The following is a 22,475-nucleotide window of genomic DNA, read 5'->3' on the forward strand; positions in this document are numbered from 1 at the left end:
TGTCCAGGGCCAATAGGGTTAGCGCTGACCTATCTGCTGACCGGATCCAAGGGGGATATAAGCAGGTCACATGGTCAGTACCTTGCTTTTGGTTGTATTCCGTCATGGAGAGTGGTGGTGAGCAGCAGCAGCTGTCAGACGAGATGCGTCAGAAGCCCAAGAAGGATAGAGGTGACCAACCCAGTCGAAAGAGCTCATCCGAACAAGGATCCAGAGCTTCGACTAGAAAAGAACCCCCTCGGATTTCGGTACTTGATTGGGCGCACGGGTAAGTGATCTACGTGAAAGTTCACTCTGTGACGCGGGGCCCTTATACTTTATCTTTCTAGGGGAAGAAAAGTACGGAGAAATCCAAACATAAGGAGTGTGCCCTCTGTGGAGTCCCCTTACCCAACTCCTGTACTAAAAAGTTATGTGCCCCCTGTATACAACAGACGGTGAGGTCTACAGGAGTGGTTGGGTGGAAGTGACCTTAGGTCAGATAGTGGTTATCACCTATATTGTCCTCCCCCAGGTAGCAGAAGAGTCCGTGAGTACGGCAAATTTAAAAGAAATGATACGGCTGGAAGTAAGGGAGTCGTTACGATCCCTATCCCAAGCGGAAGGCCCGAAACATGGGAACCCTCTGGACGCTAATTCGTCAGAAGAGGAAAGAGAAGAAGATACTTATCTCTCTAGTCCTTTCTCCTCTTCATCAGACGAGGAATCTGGACGATTTTGTCTACCCCTAGATAAGGTTGATAAGGTGGTCAAGTCAGTTAGAGGCACGATGGGTATAGAGGAACCCAAATCACAGCCTTCTAAACAGGAGTTAATGTTTAGTGGGTTAGATCGTAAGAAACATAGATCTTTCCCAGTAAATGAGAAGATCAAAGAGTTGATACTCCGAGAATGGAAAAAGCCTGAAAAAAAGGGGGCCTTACCGCCAGCTTTAAAGCGCAGATATCCCTTTGATGATCCAGTGGTGGAGACATGGGATAAAGCTCCAAGGTTGGACGCGGCTGTAGCAAAGGCGTCAAAGAAAGCCTCATTACCCTTTGAGGATATGGGGACCCTCAAAGATCCCCTAGACAGAAAAGCAGATATCTTTCTAAAAAGTACCTGGGAGATGGCGGCTGGATCCCTCAGACCAGCAGTGGCCACGACATGCACAGCCAGGTCATTAATGGTCTGGCTAGACCAGTTAGAGTCTCAGCTGAAGGATGGGGCATCCAGAGATTCTATTCTCAAAGCGCTTCCGACAATTCAGAACGCTGCAGCCTTCCTATCGGATGCTTCTGTGGACTCTGTCAGGATGGCGGCCAGAGCGGCAGGTCTGTCTAACGCAGCTCGCAGGGCCTTATGGTTAAAATGCTGGTCAGGTGACATCCAGTCCAGAACTAAGCTCTGCACCATTCCATGTGAAGGACAGTATCTCTTTGGTCCAACACTGGACGAGTTGCTGGAAAAGGCAGGCGATGATAAAAAGAAATTTCCCAGCCTGTATTCAGCATCCTACCGCAGACCTTTCAGTTGAAGAAGATTTGGTCGTGGAAAGAAAAGAGGGTCCTCTCCCACTAGAGAGAGTTTCAGATGGGAAGATAGACGCGGTAGAGGTACGGGATATATGTTTCGTCGTTCCTCAAAGGATCAGAAAAAACCAGATCAATGACTAGCAGTCCCTGTGGGGGGCAGACTGTCAGCATTCTCCGCAGCATGGCTTGACATTTCAAACAGTAGATGGGTCATTGACATTGTTACTAAAGGTCTAAAGTTGGACTTTAATCATTGGCCTCGGGATAAATTCAAATTAACCCCTTATCGTTCCTCCCCCCTGGAGCAAGCAGCCCTAGAGGCTGAAGTCATAAACTTATGCACCAAGAATGTATTGGTGGAGGGAGGTTCCAGTTTCAGAAAAAGGAAGGGGATTTTATTCTCCTCTTTTTCTGATCAAAAAACAAGATGGATCGTTTAGAACGATCATTAATCTAAAGTGTCTTAATAAATTCCTGGTTAATGAGTCCTTCAAAATGGAAACAATTAATTCCGCAATAAAGATTTTGTTTGATCACTGCTTTATGGTAGTCGTAGATCTTAAAGATGCATACTATCATGTTCCAATACATGAGGATTTCCAGAAATTCTTGAGAGTAGCAGTGTTAATGGAGGGTAACATTCGCCATTTCCAGTTTAGGGCTCTTCCCTTTGGCTTATCAGCGGCTCCTAGGGTATTCACGAAACTAGTGGCTGAGGTCATGGCACACTTGCGAGAGTCCGACATCCTGATCATTCCTTACTTGGATGACTTCCTTATAGTAGGGAGCTCAGCAGATCATTGCTTGTCCCAGCTAGAGTCGGCCACATCCAGACTGGAGCGTCTGGGGTGGATCATAAATTATGAGAAATCTCGCTTACAGCCTCAAAAGATACAGAGATTCTTAGGTTTGTCATTAAACTCAGAGTTACAACAGTGTTGTCTGCCACCCGACAAAACAGTGCACATCCAGCAACAAGTATCTAAGGCAATTGACAAACCATCCATGACCCTTAGACGGGCTATGTCTCTATTGGGTTCCTTAACTTCTTGCATTCCCGCTGTCCGTTGGGCCCAATTTCACACCAGACCATTACAATCCGAGGTCCTGGTTAATGATAAGAGGTTACAGGGGTCCCTGCAGAGTCAGGTTACTTTAGGTCCAAAAGCGCTCACTTCCCTTAGGTGGTGGCTGGACAGTGAGAATTTATCAGCAGGGGTTTCCTGGGTGTCTCACGTAACACGTGTGGTAACAACTGATGCTAGCCCAGCAGGGTGGGGAGCACACATAGATGACATGACGGTTCAGGGGCTGTGGCCCCCTTCCCTAACATCAACCTCCTCCAACCAGAAAGAGTTAATGGCAGTAGAGCTTTCAGTAAATAAATTCCTCTCATATCTGCAGGGTCATCATGTCAAGATCCTATCGGACAACCAGGTGGCGGTCGCATACATAAATCATCAGGGTGGAACTCATTCCGAGTCACTGATGAGAGTGGCAGATCGTCTGTTCCAGACAGCAGAGGGTCACTTTTTATCCCTATCTGCTCTGCACATAAGAGGGAAGGAAAACGCCAAGGCGGACTTTCTAAGCCGCAACACCTTGAGGCAAGGGGAATGGTCCCTAAACAATGGCGTATTCGATCAGATTGTCCGCAAATGGGGACATCCAGAGGTAGATCTATTTGCTACCAGGGACAACCGGAAGACAACAAAATTCTGTTCCCTAAATCCCAGGGAGAATCCTCTGGCAGTAGGCGCCCTTCTGATCAGATGGGATTTTCAGCTGGCTTACGCATTCCCTCCACTAGGCCTATTACCCTTAGTAGTCAGGAAAATAAGAGAAGATCGAGCCAGGATTATATTGATCGCCCCATTCTGGCCCAGAAGGGCCTGGTTCACTTGGCTCAGGATCATGTCAGTGGAGGATCCCTGGGTGCTTCCGGAGATTCCGGATTTACTCTACCAGGGGCCGATCAGTCATCCGCAGATAAAGAACCTGCATTTAACGGCATGGAGTTTGAAAGGGCGTTACTGAAAGACAAAGGGTTCTCCCCGAGTTTGATTGAAACCCTTATGAAAAGTAGGAAACAAATAACTACAACGATCTACGCTAGGACCTGGCGAAAGTTTCTGGCCTCTTCTGAGTTCAATTTAGAAGAAGGAATTTCTGTAAATCAGATATTAGAATTCCTGCAAAAAGGCTTAGAACTAGGTCTATCTACTAGTACTTTAAACGTACAGGTCTCAGCCATAGGGGCTCTATTCTCCTGTAACATCGCCAATAATTATTGGATTTCAAGGTTCATTAAGGCATCCAGTAGATCTAGACCCATTCAGAAAGATAGGTAACATAACATAGTTAGTAAGGCCGAAAAAAGACATTTGTCCATCCAGTTCAGCCTATATTCCATCATAATAAATCCCCAGATCTACGTCCTTCTACAGAACCTAATAATTGTATGATACAATATTGTTCTGCTCCAGGAAGACATCCAGGCCTCTCTTGAACCCCTCGACTGAGTTCGCCATCACCACCTCCTCAGGCAAGCAATTCCAGATTCTCACTGCCCTAACAGTAAAGAATCCTCTTCTATGTTGGTGGAAAAACCTTCTCTCCTCCAGACGCAAAGAATGCCCCCTTGTGCCCGTCACCTTCCTTGGTATAAACAGATCCTCAGCGAGATATTTGTATTGTCCCCTTATATACTTATACATGGTTATTAGATCGCCCCTCAGTCGTCTTTTTTCTAGACTAAATAATCCTAATTTCGCTAATCTATCTGGGTATTGTAGTTCTCCCATCCCCTTTATTAATTTTGTTGCCCTCCTTTGTACTCTCTCTAGTTCCATTATATCCTTCCTGAGCACCGGTGCCCAAAACTGGACACAGTACTCCATGTGCGGTCTAACTAGGGATTTGTACAGAGGCAGTATAATGCTCTCATCATGTGTATCCAGACCTCTTTTAATGCACCCCATGATCCTGTTTGCCTTTGCAGCTGCTGCCTGGCACTGGCTGCTCCAGGTAAGTTTATCATTAACTAGGATCCCCAAGTCCTTCTCCCTGTCAGATTTACCCAGTGGTTTCCCGTTCAGTGTGTAATGGTGATATTGATTCCCTCTTCCCATGTGTATAACCTTACATTTATCATTGTTAAACCTCATCTGCCACCTTTCCAACTTATCCAGATCCACCTGTAGCAGAATACTATCTTCTCTTCTATTAACTGCTTTACATAGTTTTGTATCATCTGCAAATATCGATATTTTACTGTGTAAACCTTCTACCAGATCATTAATGAATATGTTGAAGAGAACAGGTCCCAATACCGACCCCTGCGGTACCCCACTGGTCACAGCGACCCAGTTAGAGACTATACCATTTATAACCACCCTCTGCTTTCTATCACTAAGCCAGTTACTAACCCATTTACACACATGTTCCCCCAGACCAAGCATTCTCATTTTGTGTACCAACCTCTTGTGCGGCACGGTATCAAACGCTTTGGAAAAATCGAGATATACCACGTCCAATGACTCACCGTGGTCCAGCCTATAGCTTACCTCTTCATAAAAACTGATTAGATTGGTTTGACAGAAGCGATTTCTCATAAACCCATGCTGATATGGAGTTAAACAGTTATTCTCATTGAGATAATCCAGAATAACATCCCTCAGAAACCCTTCAAATATTTTACCAACAATAGAGGTTAGACTTACTGGCCTATAATTTCCAGGTTCACTTTTAGAGCCCTTTTTGAATATTGGCACCACATTTGCTATGCGCCAGTCCTGCGGAACAGACCCTGTCGCTATAGAGTCACTAAAAATAAGAAATAATGGTTTATCTATTACATTACTTAGTTCTCTTAGTACTCGTGGGTGTATGCCATCCGGACCCGGAGATTTATCTATTTTAATCTTATTTAGCCGGTTTCGCACCTCTTCTTGGGTTAGATTGGTGACCCTTAATATAGGGTTTTCATTGTTTCTTGGGATTTCACCTAGCATTTCATTTTCCACCGTGAATACCGTGGAGAAGAAGGTGTTTAATATGTTAGCTTTTTCCTCGTCATCTACAACCATTCTTTCCTCACTATTTTTTAAGGGGCCTACATTTTCAGTTTTTATTCTTTTACTATTGATATAGTTGAAGAACAGTTTGGGATTAGTTTTACTCTCCTTAGCAATGTGCTTCTCTGTTTCCTTTTTGGCAGCTTTAATTAGTTTTTTAGATAAAGTATTTTTCTCCCTATAGTTTTTTAGAGCTTCAATGGTGCCATCCTGCTTTAGTAGTGCAAATGCTTTCTTTTTACTGTTAATTGCCTGTCTTACTTCTTTGTTTAGCCACATTGGGTTTTTCCTATTTCTAGTCCTTTTATTTCCCACAAGGTATAAACCGCTTACACTGCCTATTTAGGATGTTCTTAAACATTTCCCATTTATTATCTGTATTCTTATTTCTGAGGATATTGTCCCAGTCTACCAGATTAAGGGCATCTCTAAGCTGTTCAAACTTTGCCTTCCTAAAGTTCAATGTTTTTGTGACTCCCTGACAAGTCCCCCTAGTGAAAGACAGGTGAAACTGCACAATATTGTGGTCGCTATTTCCTAAATGCCCGACCACCTGCAGATTTGTTATTCTGTCAGATCTATTAGATAGTATTAGGTCTAAAAGTGCTGCTCCTCTGGTTGGATTCTGCACCAATTGTGAAAGATAATTTTTCTTGGTTATGAGCAGAAACCTGTTGCCTTTATGGGTTTCACAGGTTTCTGTTTCCCAGTTAATATCCGGGTAGTTAAAGTCCCCCATAACCAGGACCTCATTATGGGTTGCAGCTTCATCTATCTGCTTTAGAAGTAGACTTTCCATGCTTTCTGTTATATTTGGGGGTTTGTAACAGACCCCAATGAGAATTTTGTTACCATTTTTCCCTCCATGAATTTCAACCCATATGGACTCGACATCCTCATTCCCTTCGCTAATATCCTCCCTTAAAGTGGATTTTAGACAAGACTTTACATAGAGACAAACCCCTCCTCCTCTCCGATTTTTACGATCCTTTCTAAACAGACTGTAACCCTGTAAGTTAACTGCCCAGTCATAGCTTTCATCTAACCATGTCTCGGTTATTCCCACTATGTCAAAGTTACCTGTAGATATTTCTGCTTCTAGTTCTTCCATCTTGTTTGTCAGGCTTCTGGCGTTTGCGAGCATGCAGTTTAGAGGATTTTGTTTTGTTCCAATCTCCTCACTGTGGATTGTTTTAGAAATGTTCTTACCTCCCTTCAGAGTATGTTTTCCTGGGTCGTCTTAACATAGTAACATAGTTAGTAAGGCCGAAAAAAGACATTTGTCCATCCAGTTCAGCCTATATTCCATCATAATAAATACCCAGATCTACGTCCTTCTACAGAACCTAATAATTGTATGATACAATATTGTTCTGCTCCAGGAAGACATCCAGGCCTCTCTTGAACCCCTCAACTGAGTTCGCCATCACCACCTCCTCAGGCAAGCAATTCCAGATTCTCACTGCCCTAACAGTAAAGAATCCTCTTCTATGTTGGTGGAAAAACCTTCTCTCCTCCAGACGCAAAGAATGCCCCCTTTGTGCCCGTCACCTTCCTTGGTATAAACAGATCCTCAGCGAGATATTTGTATTGTCCCCTTATATACTTATACATGGTTATTAGATCGCCCCTCAGTCGTCTTTTTTCTAGACTAAATAATCCTAATTTCGCTAATCTATCTGGGTATTGTAGTTCTCCCATCCCCTTTATTAATTTTGTTGCCCTCCTTTGTACTCTCTCTAGTTCCATTATATCCTTCCTGAGCACCGGTGCCCAAAACTGGACACAGTACTCCATGTTGCTCCTAGATCCTGCTGACTTGCTGTGTGTTTTCCTTCTTGTGTAATCTACTCAGCCAAGCTCTCTTGCAATAATGTCCTACAGGCAAAAATTCGCGCGCCGTACGGCGCGCGGTTTGGTGATGCTTTCGAAGCAGCTGGTCCCGGCTGTACCCAACGATCTTCTAGCTTAGGGAGACTTCGCTTCTCCCAGAAGGCACCTGGAATATGCAAATTAGCCTCCTGAAGCTTGAATCCCTGGTTTGGTGATGCTTTCGAAGCAGCTGGTCCCGGCTGTACCCAACGATCTTCTAGCTTAGGGAGACTTCGCTTCTCCCAGAAGGCACCTGGAATATGCAAATTAGCCTCCTGAAGCTTGAATCCCTGGTTTGGTGATGCTTTCGAAGCAGCTGGTCCCGGCTGTACCCAACGATCTTCTAGCTTAGGGAGACTTCGCTTCTCCCAGAAGGCACCTGGAATATGCAAATTAGCCTCCTGAAGCTTGAATCCCTGGTTTGGTGATGCTTTCGAAGCAGCTGGTCCCGGCTGTACCCAACGATCTTCTAGCTTAGGGAGACTTCGCTTCTCCCAGAAGGCACCTGGAATATGCAAATTAGCCTCCTGAAGCTTGAATCCCTGGTTTGGTGATGCTTTCGAAGCAGCTGGTCCCGGCTGTACCCAACGATCTTCTAGCTTAGGGAGACTTCGCTTCTCCCAGAAGGCACCTGGAATATGCAAATTAGCCTCCTGAAGCTTGAATCCCTGGTTTGGTGATGCTTTCGAAGCAGCTGGTCCCGGCTGTACCCAACGATCTTCTAGCTTAGGGAGACTTCGCTTCTCCCAGAAGGCACCTGGAATATGCAAATTAGCCTCCTGAAGCTTGAATCCCTGGTTTGGTGATGCTTTCGAAGCAGCTGGTCCCGGCTGTACCCAACGATCTTCTAGCTTAGGGAGACTTCGCTTCTCCCAGAAGGCACCTGGAATATGCAAATTAGCCTCCTGAAGCTTGAATCCCTGGTTTGGTGATGCTTTCGAAGCAGCTGGTCCCGGCTGTACCCAACGATCTTCTAGCTTAGGGAGACTTCGCTTCTCCCAGAAGGCACCTGGAATATGCAAATTAGCCTCCTGAAGCTTGAATCCCTGGTTTGGTGATGCTTTCGAAGCAGCTGGTCCCGGCTGTACCCAACGATCTTCTAGCTTAGGGAGACTTCGCTTCTCCCAGAAGGCACCTGGAATATGCAAATTAGCCTCCTGAAGCTTGAATCCCTGGTTTGGTGATGCTTTCGAAGCAGCTGGTCCCGGCTGTACCCAACGATCTTCTAGCTTAGGGAGACTTCGCTTCTCCCAGAAGGCACCTGGAATATGCAAATTAGCCTCCTGAAGCTTGAATCCCTGGTTTGGTGATGCTTTCGAAGCAGCTGGTCCCGGCTGTACCCAACGATCTTCTAGCTTAGGGAGACTTCGCTTCTCCCAGAAGGCACCTGGAATATGCAAATTAGCCTCCTGAAGCTTGAATCCCTGGTTTGGTGATGCTTTCGAAGCAGCTGGTCCCGGCTGTACCCAACGATCTTCTAGCTTAGGGAGACTTCGCTTCTCCCAGAAGGCACCTGGAATATGCAAATTAGCCTCCTGAAGCTTGAATCCCTGGTTTGGTGATGCTTTCGAAGCAGCTGGTCCCGGCTGTACCCAACGATCTTCTAGCTTAGGGAGACTTCGCTTCTCCCAGAAGGCACCTGGAATATGCAAATTAGCCTCCTGAAGCTTGAATCCCTGGTTTGGTGATGCTTTCGAAGCAGCTGGTCCCGGCTGTACCCAACGATCTTCTAGCTTAGAAAGACTTCGCTTCTCCCAGAAGGCACCTGGAATATGCAAATTAGCCTCCTGAAGCTTGAATCCCTGGTTTGGTGATGCTTTCGAAGCAGCTGGTCCCGGCTGTACCCAACGATCTTCTAGCTTAGGGAGACTTCGCTTCTCCCAGAAGGCACCTGGAATATGCAAATTAGCCTCCTGAAGCTTGAATCCCTGGTTTGGTGATGCTTTCGAAGCAGCTGGTCCCGGCTGTACCCAACGATCTTCTAGCTTAGGGAGACTTCGCTTCTCCCAGAAGGCACCTGGAATATGCAAATTAGCCTCCTGAAGCTTGAATCCCTGGTTTGGTGATGCTTTCGAAGCAGCTGGTCCCGGCTGTACCCAACGATCTTCTAGCTTAGGGAGACTTCGCTTCTCCCAGAAGGCACCTGGAATATGCAAATTAGCCTCCTGAAGCTTGAATCCCTGGTTTGGTGATGCTTTCGAAGCAGCTGGTCCCGGCTGTACCCAACGATCTTCTAGCTTAGGGAGACTTCGCTTCTCCCAGAAGGCACCTGGAATATGCAAATTAGCCTCCTGAAGCTTGAATCCCTGGTTTGGTGATGCTTTCGAAGCAGCTGGTCCCGGCTGTACCCAACGATCTTCTAGCTTAGGGAGACTTCGCTTCTCCCAGAAGGCACCTGGAATATGCAAATTAGCCTCCTGAAGCTTGAATCCCTGGTTTGGTGATGCTTTCGAAGCAGCTGGTCCCGGCTGTACCCAACGATCTTCTAGCTTAGGGAGACTTCGCTTCTCCCAGAAGGCACCTGGAATATGCAAATTAGCCTCCTGAAGCTTGAATCCCTGGTTTGGTGATGCTTTCGAAGCAGCTGGTCCCGGCTGTACCCAACGATCTTCTAGCTTAGGGAGACTTCGCTTCTCCCAGAAGGCACCTGGAATATGCAAATTAGCCTCCTGAAGCTTGAATCCCTGGTTTGGTGATGCTTTCGAAGCAGCTGGTCCCGGCTGTACCCAACGATCTTCTAGCTTAGGGAGACTTCGCTTCTCCCAGAAGGCACCTGGAATATGCAAATTAGCCTCCTGAAGCTTGAATCCCTGGTTTGGTGATGCTTTCGAAGCAGCTGGTCCCGGCTGTACCCAACGATCTTCTAGCTTAGGGAGACTTCGCTTCTCCCAGAAGGCACCTGGAATATGCAAATTAGCCTCCTGAAGCTTGAATCCCTGGTTTGGTGATGCTTTCGAAGCAGCTGGTCCCGGCTGTACCCAACGATCTTCTAGCTTAGGGAGACTTCGCTTCTCCCAGAAGGCACCTGGAATATGCAAATTAGCCTCCTGAAGCTTGAATCCCTGGTTTGGTGATGCTTTCGAAGCAGCTGGTCCCGGCTGTACCCAACGATCTTCTAGCTTAGGGAGACTTCGCTTCTCCCAGAAGGCACCTGGAATATGCAAATTAGCCTCCTGAAGCTTGAATCCCTGGTTTGGTGATGCTTTCGAAGCAGCTGGTCCCGGCTGTACCCAACGATCTTCTAGCTTAGGGAGACTTCGCTTCTCCCAGAAGGCACCTGGAATATGCAAATTAGCCTCCTGAAGCTTGAATCCCTGGTTTGGTGATGCTTTCGAAGCAGCTGGTCCCGGCTGTACCCAACGATCTTCTAGCTTAGGGAGACTTCGCTTCTCCCAGAAGGCACCTGGAATATGCAAATTAGCCTCCTGAAGCTTGAATCCCTGGTTTGGTGATGCTTTCGAAGCAGCTGGTCCCGGCTGTACCCAACGATCTTCTAGCTTAGGGAGACTTCGCTTCTCCCAGAAGGCACCTGGAATATGCAAATTAGCCTCCTGAAGCTTGAATCCCTGGTTTGGTGATGCTTTCGAAGCAGCTGGTCCCGGCTGTACCCAACGATCTTCTAGCTTAGGGAGACTTCGCTTCTCCCAGAAGGCACCTGGAATATGCAAATTAGCCTCCTGAAGCTTGAATCCCTGGTTTGGTGATGCTTTCGAAGCAGCTGGTCCCGGCTGTACCCAACGATCTTCTAGCTTAGGGAGACTTCGCTTCTCCCAGAAGGCACCTGGAATATGCAAATTAGCCTCCTGAAGCTTGAATCCCTGGTTTGGTGATGCTTTCGAAGCAGCTGGTCCCGGCTGTACCCAACGATCTTCTAGCTTAGGGAGACTTCGCTTCTCCCAGAAGGCACCTGGAATATGCAAATTAGCCTCCTGAAGCTTGAATCCCTGGTTTGGTGATGCTTTCGAAGCAGCTGGTCCCGGCTGTACCCAACGATCTTCTAGCTTAGGGAGACTTCGCTTCTCCCAGAAGGCACCTGGAATATGCAAATTAGCCTCCTGAAGCTTGAATCCCTGGTCTATGCCTTGGGATCTCAACTTGGTAGCCCTGACTAAAGAACCATTTGAACCTTTACGATCAGCTTCAATTAAGGCCCTTTCTCTTAAAACAGCGTTTCTGGTAGCTATTACATCTGCCCGTAGAGTAGGAGACATACAAGCTCTCTCCAGGGTATCCCCTTATACAGAGTTTCTACCAGACAGAGTAATCCTCAGACCGGACCCAGCCTATTTGCCTAAAGTGTCATCACGGTTTCACAGGTCACAAGAGATAATTTTACCATCCTTCCTCCCTAATCCTGCTAACCCTAAGGAAGAGATACTCCATACATTAGACGTTAGGAGATGCCTGCTAGAATACATCTCTGTTACCGACACATGGAGGAAAGATGATGCATTATTTTTATCCTTCCAAAATCCTAGAAAAGGACTCAGGGTATCTAAATACACACTAGCAAAGTGGATTAGGGAGGCGATCTCTCTGGCTTATACTGCAGGTGGGGGTCCAGCTCCGCAGAATCTGAGGGCGCATTCCACCAGGGCCATGTCTACATCCTGGGCGGAAAAATCTGGAGTATCAATCGACCAGATATGTAAGGCGGCCACATGGTCATCCCCGTCCACCTTCTTTAAGCACTATAGGTTGGATTTGGGAGCTTCCTCTGATCTCACATTCGGGTTAAGGGTGCTACAGGCCATAGTCCCTCCCTAAGGTACCTTACATCTCTGTAATTCTCTCTGTCGTGCTGTCATGGGAGTCCGAGTAAAGCATTAAGCTACTTACTGGTAGCGGCGTTTCCCGGAGGCCCATGACAGCACCCTTAGTTCCCTCCCTATTCACGTGGGGGTTGCACTTCCTATAGATATATATATCTCACACATGATACCAGTTCCAAATATATAGTTGGGAATCTGTATATAATCTGTATATAATTTTGTATATAGTGTATATTTTTTGTGCCACTAACCGCGGTAGTCCTCTCAAGACTCTGAAATACAAACTGAGACAAGGGAGAGGTACCGCCCTTTTGTATCTGTAGGTTTCCTGTTCCTAATGGGCGGATCCCCTCTCTCTCTGTCGTGCTGTCATGGGCCTCCGAGAAACGCCGCTACCAGTAAGTAGCTTAATGCTTTTCCCCAATGTGGAGCTTACTCTTTGCCACATGGGTTTTTTTTGCCTTCCTCTGGATCAACATGTTAGGGCATGTTAGGTTAGGCTATGGGTTGAACTAGATGGACATATAGTCTTCCTTCAACCTTAATAACTATTATATAATACTAGATGGTGGCCCGATTCTAACGCATCGGGTATTCTAGAATATGCATGTCCATGTGGTATATTGCCCAGCCACGTGGTATATTTCCCAGCCACGTGGTATATTGCCCAGCCACGTGGTATATTGCCCAGCCACGTGGTATATTGCCCAGCCACGTGGTATATTGCCCAGCCACGTGGTATATTACCCAGCCACGTGGTATATTGCCCAGTCACGTATGTCACAGGTTAAAAAATAAACATACTCGCCTAACGATCCAAGGGCCCCTTGTAGTTGAACATGCTCACCATTCTCGTCGCTGCTCCTCAGCGTCCTGTCTCTCCGCCTCATTGGATCCAACGGCGCTGTGATGATGGGCGCGCCGCTGCCGCCATCTTGCGTTCCCAGGATACATTGCGAAATTACCCAGATGACTTGGCGGTCTCGTGAGACCGCTAGGTCTTCTGGGTAATTTCGCAATGCATCGGCGGGAACGGAAGATGGCGGCAGGCGCAAGTGGCTCAGCGTACAACGGAGGGTGAGTATAGCAGGTTTTTTTTTTTTTTTTTTAATTATTTTTAACATTACTTTTTTTACTATTGATGCCGCGTAGGCAGCATCAATAGTAAATGGTTGGGGACACACAGGGTGAATAGCGGCGGTAACGGAGTGCGTTACCCGTGGCATAACGCGGTCCGTTACCGCCGGCATTAACCCTGTGTTAGCGGTGACCGGAGGGGAGTATGCGGGCGACAGGCACTGACTGCAGGGAGTAAGGAGCGGCCATTTTCTTCCGGACTGTGCCCATCGCTGATTGGTCGCGGCAGCCATGACAGGCAGCTGGCGAGACCAATCAGCGAATGAATAACCGTGACAGAAAGACAGACAGACGGAAGTGACCCTTAGACAATTATATAGTACATTCTGTGAGGCCCATGTGGTGTCAATATGATCCCTGCACCCCTAGATGAATTCATGGGAGTGTAGTTTGTAAAATGAGCTCACATATAGAATATTTCTGTTGTCCTGGCAACTCAGGGGCTCTGCCAATGTGACATGGGACCCTCACACCATTCCAGCAAAATCTGAACTCCAATATGGCGCCTCTTCCCTTCCGAGCTTTGTACTGTCCCTCAAAAGTAGTAATCCCTACACATGGGGTATCTGAGCACTCAGGAGAAATTTCACAACAAATTGTAAGGTGCATTTTCTCATGTTACTCTTATGAAAATGCAAAATTTGTGGTTAAAATAATAATTTTGTGATTTTATTATTTTTCACAAATCAACGGTATAAACGTCTGAAGCACCTGGGGGTTCAAGGTACTCAAAATACATCTAAATGCATTCCTTGAGGGGTCTAGTTTCCAAAATGGGTGTCACTTGTGGGGGGTTTCAGGGGCTCGTCAAATGCGACATGGCATTCGATCAGCTAATTTTGCGTTGGAAAAAGTCAAATGGCGCTCCTTCCCTTCTGAGCTCTGCCATGCGCCCAAACAGTGGTTTCCCCCCCACTTATGGCGTATTGGCGTAGTCAGGACAAATTGCACAACAACTCTTGGGGTCCAATTTCTCTGGTTACCCCTGGGAAAGTAAAAAAAAAATTGGATCTGATGTAAATTTCTTGCGAAAAAAAGTTAAATGTTCATTTTTTTTTTTTTTTTTTTTTAAACATTCCAAAAACTCCTGTGAAACACCTGAACGGTTAATAAACTTCTTGAATGTGGTTTTGCGCACCTTGAGGGGTGCAGCTTTTAGAATGGTGTCACTTTTGAGTATCTTCTGAGTATCTTCTATCATATAGACCCCTCATAGTGACTTCAAATGTGATGTGGTCCCTAAAAAAATGGTGTTGGAGAAATGAAAAATTGCTGGTCAACTTTTAACTCTTATACCTTCCTAACAAAAAAAATGTTGGTTTCAAAATTGTGCTGATGTAAAGTAGACATGTGGGAAATGTTACTTATTAAGTATTTTGTGTGATTTAAGAGCATGAAAATTCCATGTTAGAAAATTGCAAAATTTTCACCAAATTTCCATTTTTTTCACACATAAATGCAAGTAATATTGAGGAAATGTTACCACTATTATGAATTGCAATATGTCACGAGAAAACAATGTCAGAATCACTGGGATCCGTTGAAGCGTTCCAGAGTTATAACCTCCATAAATGGACAGCGGTCAGAATTGTAAAAATCGGCCCGGTCATTAACGTGCAAACCACCCTCGGGGGTTAATTAACCGTATGCGCCATTTTGAAGAATTTGATGCTTAAAAATGTAGACAAATATCACAAGTAAAGAATGTAATTGATGAATGAGACCCTATATAATTTATTTTGAAGGCCACTAAGCGAGGCCTGAGACATGACCGTGTCGGGGAGGAGCTGTTTGAAGCCATCGTACGGGGCAGGAGTGCCAAGCAGGTGAGGAGGCGGACAGCTGTGTGTGCGCGGAGGCCGTGCTTACCCTGGAGGAAACATTCTATGACATTGTTCCATCTCCTTGCACAGATTTTAGTTGACGATTGGCTGGATAGTTACAAGACGGACCGTGAGCCGGCGCTCCGCGGGCTCATCAACTTCATCATAAAGGCCTGTGGTTGTAAAGGTGAGAGCGAGTGAGTGTAAGGTGCTGTACAGGACCAGTGACGAGTATCAGATCGCCCCTACGTCCAGCTGTGAACTGGTCAGGACGCTTTTGTTGGTTCGATTGTACATGACATGCACATGACAGCGTGACAAACACCTGATGTTCGGGAAGCTGAACCCGAACACTATCACAGACTTCCTGGTGAAGTCCATGTTCAGTGTCTGTGCCCGAACATTAGTTGTTCGGTATGGACCCCGAACTTTACTGTTGGTGTTCACCTATCTCTACCCATTGGATCTGGATCTAGCGCTGGAAGCTCTCCAGCATCCTACCTTCGAGTTTTTCAAGAAAGTTTCCAGTTCATATATTAAAATGTGGTCTTTCTTGTTGCTGTCACAACCCCCCCAAACATTCTGATAGCTGTCTGCGACTTTCCGCATCATTGTCCTCCGTTCTCTGGAGCATTCTCTCCACTGTCTAGATCTGGTTAGAGCCCTTACGGCCTACTTTTTTGTTATAGAAGTCTTTTTGCATTCCGATTTCCCCTTCATGATACCCTACAAGCTGCAGACATGTATTTTAGCCTCCTAAGATGGCTATTTCCAGGATGGATCAGGCCAGCTATTGTGAAAGCCTACAAGGTCAAGGATAAATCTCTGCCCTGTGGGGTAACTTCTCATTCTATAATGGCGGCCTGAGCCTCCTGGAAAGTCAGTCATCAGTGTCACAATTCCTCTTCTCAGAGTGTCTAGGACTCGGTGATGGACAGCTCTGTCATCCTATCCTGTGCTGGGGTTCAGTACTTTGATTGACAGCTCGGTTGACCTATCTGACTGGAAGGTGCTGAGATTTCCAGTTGCTTCCTGTTCTTGGTTATTGCCCTGCTGTTTAGGTGAGCTGTCTGGCCCAGATCACTGCCAGTCAAAAGCTTGTTCTAAGCTTGTGCTCTCTGGTGTGTTTTACTTGATCTCTGTGCTCAATCAGATAAGCAACCAATTGTATGCAAAATATACTTTGTCTAGCACTGTTGACAAACAAATCCTCCCAAAAAAATAGTGCAAAAAGACGGTATAAAATTAATTATTTTATTGAAAATAAAGTAAATATATATTTAATTATAAAAATTATTCAATATCACAGCTGATGGAAGCACATACAATAATAAGTATAAAGGTATAAGAACATATAACTAATGTATAATTATTGCCAGGCAATGCAGAATATATATAAAACGTTATAGGTAGCAAAACACTAAGCCCTCAAGAACATATATATATTAAGAATAAAATATTCAATAAATTTATATATGTATATATCTCCACAGCAGCACAAAATTATTATTACCCAAAAATATATATAAAACAAAGTGCATAAGTGCTGTGCAAAAACATCAGACATATAACAATGAAGAATAAGTATATCCAGAAAAATCAATTAAAGTGCCACAAAAATAGAAAAAATAAATAAATATATGAAAATTTATATAAGAAAAGATTTTTTTGGACATAAAGTGCAATAGCATGTGCAATGTTGCAAAATCTGGAAAACCGCAAAACGATGCTAAAGTGCAAAAGGTGCTAAAAGCTATTCCATTGAAGGGAGATATATAAAATGTAACACAATCACTGTTACTTGTTGCATCACAGAGACCATCTATGTACGGTACTCCAAGGGGCTATATAAAGTGTTAAAATGCTAAGTGTAATAAAACTACAAGTGTCTGGCAAATAATAAAGTCACAAATATGTATAGTCACTCATACCTAAATGCTCCTCGTTTCCTACGTACGTTTCGGCGTTTAGCCTTCTTCCGGGGGCGTGTACAATTTGGCCCAGGGCGTGCGTATTTATCTCAAAATTGACCAATAAGATACCGGACATTGCATGCTGGGCGATTACAAGCGGCGCGTGCGCAGACGCCAAGCCACCGAACACATCCGCCCAGCGTCACCAGGGCAACGCGCACCGGACAGAACATCCCGCCCACATGACGTGGCGGGGGTCTCACCAAGAACGCGCTGCCTAGGAAACAGACGCCAGGACGAATGCGGCCGGCAGCAAGAAAGACCGCGCAAGCGCACAACCGCCCGCACACAAGTCCTGTAAAGAAGGAAGTGAGGAAGAACTATTCTGGGTTTGTGCATACCACTATGAATATCAACAAATAGTGGCGCAAATTGGGAGCCTATAAAGCAAATATTCTAAATGTATGAATATATATATATAATTGTGAACAAAGAAATTAATGAATAATAAATAATATAAATAGAGTGTCGCAATAAATAATACAATGAATAATATATTGTGGTGCCATAATGAATAATAAATAAAACTATATAAATACACATATTATCTAGCACCCATATAGATAGATCTAATATGGTGTAGAAAATTAATTATAATGGAAACTATATTACAAATGGTGTTATATTAAACAATATCTACAATTAATGTCTATGAAGAAATATATGTACAAAATACATACATATATATATATATATATACACACAATGTACATACACACATATACATACAGTACTATTATATTAAAAAACAAGTGAAAATTGAAAAAATAATTGAATGAATAATAAAAATTAAAAAATAATAATATATATACATAAATACATAATCCCTGATTATAACCATATAGAAGACCTCCAATATAAACAATATAATAACTACAAACAAATATTTAATATTAAAGAAGGTCCTCTGATTATCTTGATAGAAGCAACAAATCCATATCTTCTCTCTGCTAACAGGCTGGAAACCAATCCCAGAATATATACAAATAGATGAATATGCTAAAAGTACAAAAACAATTTTTTATTAAAATGCAATAATATACACTCCTATAAAATACACTGATGTTAAAAATAGATAAAAATTAATAAAACAAAGTGACAAACAGATGATCAGAGAAATGGTGAATAACTTAGACTCTCATTAAGACCCAAAGGTTGTAAAGTACGAAGCGTCCAGATCCACCTTGTTTCTTTCTGAGCGAGCCTACGACTAACATTGCCGCCACGTAGATCTGATATAATTCTGTCAATACCGATTACTCGAAGACCAGTCGGATCGCAATTATGATAGGTCTTGAAATGCCTAGGTAATGTTTTCAAATGTTCCATTGTTGTTTCCTTTTCTGCAGCAATAATTTCCCTCACATGTTCCCGTACACGTAGTTTTAAGGATCTAGTTGTGAGCCCAACATAGATTTTTGAACATGGACATGTGGCATGGTATATGACAGCTTTAGTATTGCACGTAATAGCCTGTGTTATCTTATAAGATTTATTGTCAGATCCGACAAACATAGAGGCATTATCAATGTTCGAACAGGCAATACAATTGCCACATGGGGCACAACCCCATTTATCAATGGGTTTGGGAAATAGAGAGGGAAACAATGTAGATTGGGTATTGACTGGATAAAAACTCTTAGTCAGATGATCTTTTAAATTACGGGCCCGACGTGCTGTTATGCAGGGTCGTTCTGGTAAATATTCCTTTAAAATTGGATCACTGGTAAGTATGGTCCAATGCTTGGATAATATATCTCGCATTGCATCCCATTGTGAATGATATTCCGTGACTAACCGAACTTTGGTATCATTTTTTATTTTCATTTTTCATTTGTTGATCTCTGTGCTGTAAATTCTGATCTTCTGCTGCTGACCTTTGGACCGTGTTCTGACTACCCATTTATTATTGCCCCTTTGCATCTGATCTTCTGCTGCTGACCTTTGGACCGTGTTCTGACTACCCATTTATTATTGCCCCTTTGCATCTGATCTTCTGCTGCTGACCTTTGGACCGTGTTCTGACTACCCATTTATTATTGCCCCTTTGCATCTGATCTTCTGCTGCTGACCTTTGGACCGTGTTCTGACTACCCATTTATTATTGCCCCTTTGCATCTGATCTTCTGCTGCTGACCTTTGGACCGTGTTCTGACTACCCATTTATTATTGCCCCTTTGCATCTGATCTTCTGCTGCTGACCTTTGGACCGTGTTCTGACTACCCATTTATTATTGCCCCTTTGCATCTGATCTTCTGCTGCTGACCTTTGGACCGTGTTCTGACTACCCATTTATTATTGCCCCTTTGCATCTGATCTTCTGCTGCTGACCTTTGGACCGTGTTCTGACTACCCTTTTGTTATTGCCCCTCTGCATCTGAACTTCTGCTGATGACCTTTGTACTGAGTTCTGACTACCTGTTTGTTATTGTCCTTTTATTTATCTTCTATTTCTCTGGTATTGTGACCCTGGCATGTGACCTGACTTACGACTTCGTATTTTCCTTTTGTTTGCTACGTACTCTTTTGATATTGATCCCGGAACATCTGACTTCGCTGACAAACGGCCTGAACGCAAGGTCCTTCAGACTTCTGTCGACTAGGTGGTCAGCTGTTGTCCTTTCCCACCCATTTGGACTGCTCTCTAGGATCCCACGATCTTGTGTCTTTCAATGTGTTCAAGAAGAAAGGAATTTTCCTAATACTATCTAATAGACCTGACAGAATAACAAATCTGCAGGTGGTTGGGCATTTAGGAAATAGCGACCACAATATTGTGCAGTTTCACCTGTCTTTCACTAGGGGGACTTGTCAGGGAGTCACAAAAACATTGAACTTTAGGAAGGCAAAGTTTGACCAGCTTAGAGATTCCCTTAATCTGGTAGACTGGGACAATATCCTCAGAAATGAGAATACAGATAATAAATGGGAAATGTTTAAGAACATCCTAAATAGGCAGTGTAAGCGGTTTATACCTTGTGGGAATAAAAGGACTAGAAATAGGAAAAACCCAATGTGGCTAAACAAAGAAGTAAGACAGGCAATTAACAGTAAAAAGAAAGCATTTGCACTACTAAAGCAGGATGGCACCATTGAAGCTCTAAAAAACTATAGGGAGAAAAATACTTTATCTAAAAAACTAATTAAAGCTGCCAAAAAGGAAACAGAGAAGCACATTGCTAAGGAGAGTAAAACTAATCCCAAACTGTTCTTCAACTATATCAATAGTAAAAGAATAAAAACTGAAAATGTAGGCCCCTTAAAAAATAGTGAGGAAAGAATGGTTGTAGATGACGAGGAAAAAGCTAACATATTAAACACCTTCTTCTCCACGGTATTCACGGTGGAAAATGAAATGCTAGGTGAAATCCCAAGAAACAATGAAAACCCTATATTAAGGGTCACCAATCTAACCCAAGAAGAGGTGCGAAACCGGCTAAATAAGATTAAAATAGATAAATCTCCGGGTCCGGATGGCATACACCCACGAGTACTAAGAGAACTAAGTAATGTAATAGATAAACCATTATTTCTTATTTTTAGTGACTCTATAGCGACAGGGTTTGTTCCGCAGGACTGGCGCATAGCAAATGTGGTGCCAATAATCAAAAAGGGCTCTAAAAGTGAACCTGGAAATTATAGGCCAGTAAGTCTAACCTCTATTGTTGGTAAAATATTTGAAGGGTTTCTGAGGGATGTTATTCTGGATTATCTCAATGAGAATAACTGTTTAACTCCATATCAGCATGGGTTTATGAGAAATCGCTCCTGTCAAACCAATCTAATCAGTTTTTATGAAGAGGTAAGCTATAGACTGGACCGCGGTGAGTCATTGGACGTGGTATATCTCGATTTTTCCAAAGCGTTTGATATCGTGCCGCACAAGAGGTTGGTACACAAAATGAGAATGCTTGGTCTGGGGGAAAATGTGTGTAAATGGGTTAGTAACTGGCTTAGTGATAGAAAGCAGAGGGTGGTTATAAATGGTATAGTCTCTAACTGGGTCGCTGTGACCAGTGGGGTACCGCAGGGGTCGGTATTGGGACCTGTTCTCTTCAACATATTCATTAATGATCTGGTAGAAGGTTTACACAGTAAAATATCGATATTTGCAGATGATACAAAACTATGTAAAGCAGTTAATACAAGAGAAGATAGTATTCTGCTACAGATGGATCTGGATAAGTTGGAAACTTGGGCTGAAAGGTGGCAGATGAGGTTTAACAATGATAAATGTAAGGTTATACACATGGGAAGAGGGAATCAATATCACCATTACACACTGAACGGGAAACCACTGGGTAAATCTGACAGGGAGAAGGACTTGGGGATCCTAGTTAATGATAAACTTACCTGGAGCAGCCAGTGCCAGGCAGCAGCTGCCAAGGCAAACAGGATCATGGGGTGCATTAAAAGAGGTCTGGATACACATGATGAGAGCATTATACTGCCTCTGTACAAATCCCTAGTTAGACCGCACATGGAGTACTGTGTCCAGTTTTGGGCACCGGTGCTCAGGAAGGATATAATGGAACTAGAGAGAGTACAAAGGAGGGCAACAAAATTAATAAAGGGGATGGGAGAACTACAATACCCAGATAGATTAGCGAAATTAGGATTATTTAGTCTAGAAAAAAGACGACTGAGGGGCGATCTAATAACCATGTATAAGTATATAAGGGGACAATACAAATATCTCGCTGAGGATCTGTTTATACCAAGGAAGGTGACGGGCACAAGGGGGCATTCTTTGCGTCTGGAGGAGAGAAGGTTTTTCCACCAACATAGAAGAGGATTCTTTACTGTTAGGGCAGTGAGAATCTGGAATTGCTTGCCTGAGGAAGTGGTGATGGCGAACTCAGTCGAGGGGTTCAAGAGAGGCCTGGATGTCTTCCTGGAGCAGAACAATATTGTATCATACAGTTATTAGGTTCTGTAGAAGGACGTAGATCTGGGGATTTATTATGATGAAATATAGGCTGAACTGGATGGACAAATGTCTTTTTTCGGCCTTACTAACTATGTTACTATGTATGTTACTATGTTACTATACAGAAAGTACGAAGATCCAATTTTTCTCCCAGCTTTCACTTGGGGGACACAGCTTTTTCCTTTATTGCCCTGATGGACATGTGGGATTGGCTAGGTGTCAGTAGGTGATGGAGGAACTGGCTTTTGTGTCAGCCTCCTGGTGGCATCATCCAACACACATAGTTCCTGTGTCCCCCCCCCCCCAATGAAGCACCCGAGAAAGAGATTTAACGGTGAGAATCAAAATCCTGTTATGATAAATAATTGTATTCCCCA

General features: G+C 44.0%; 1 protein-coding gene across 1 annotated transcript in view; it reads left to right on the forward strand.

The window, feature by feature from the left end:
- Window positions 1-553: 553 nt before the first annotated feature.
- The window catches only part of STAG3 (STAG3 cohesin complex component), a 125,935-nt gene continuing 104,013 nt past the window's right edge, over window positions 554-22,475 (forward strand). Inside the window, exons 1-4 of the mRNA XM_069762503.1 lie at window positions 554-1,097; window positions 2,065-2,492; window positions 15,117-15,197; window positions 15,285-15,381. Of these exons, the coding sequence (XP_069618604.1) occupies window positions 554-1,097; window positions 2,065-2,492; window positions 15,117-15,197; window positions 15,285-15,381 (1,150 nt within the window). The remainder of the gene's footprint in view (window positions 1,098-2,064; window positions 2,493-15,116; window positions 15,198-15,284; window positions 15,382-22,475) is intronic.

This window comes from Ranitomeya imitator, chromosome 4 (assembly GCF_032444005.1).
Source record: "Ranitomeya imitator isolate aRanImi1 chromosome 4, aRanImi1.pri, whole genome shotgun sequence".
Taxonomy (NCBI): Eukaryota; Metazoa; Chordata; class Amphibia; order Anura; family Dendrobatidae; genus Ranitomeya; species Ranitomeya imitator.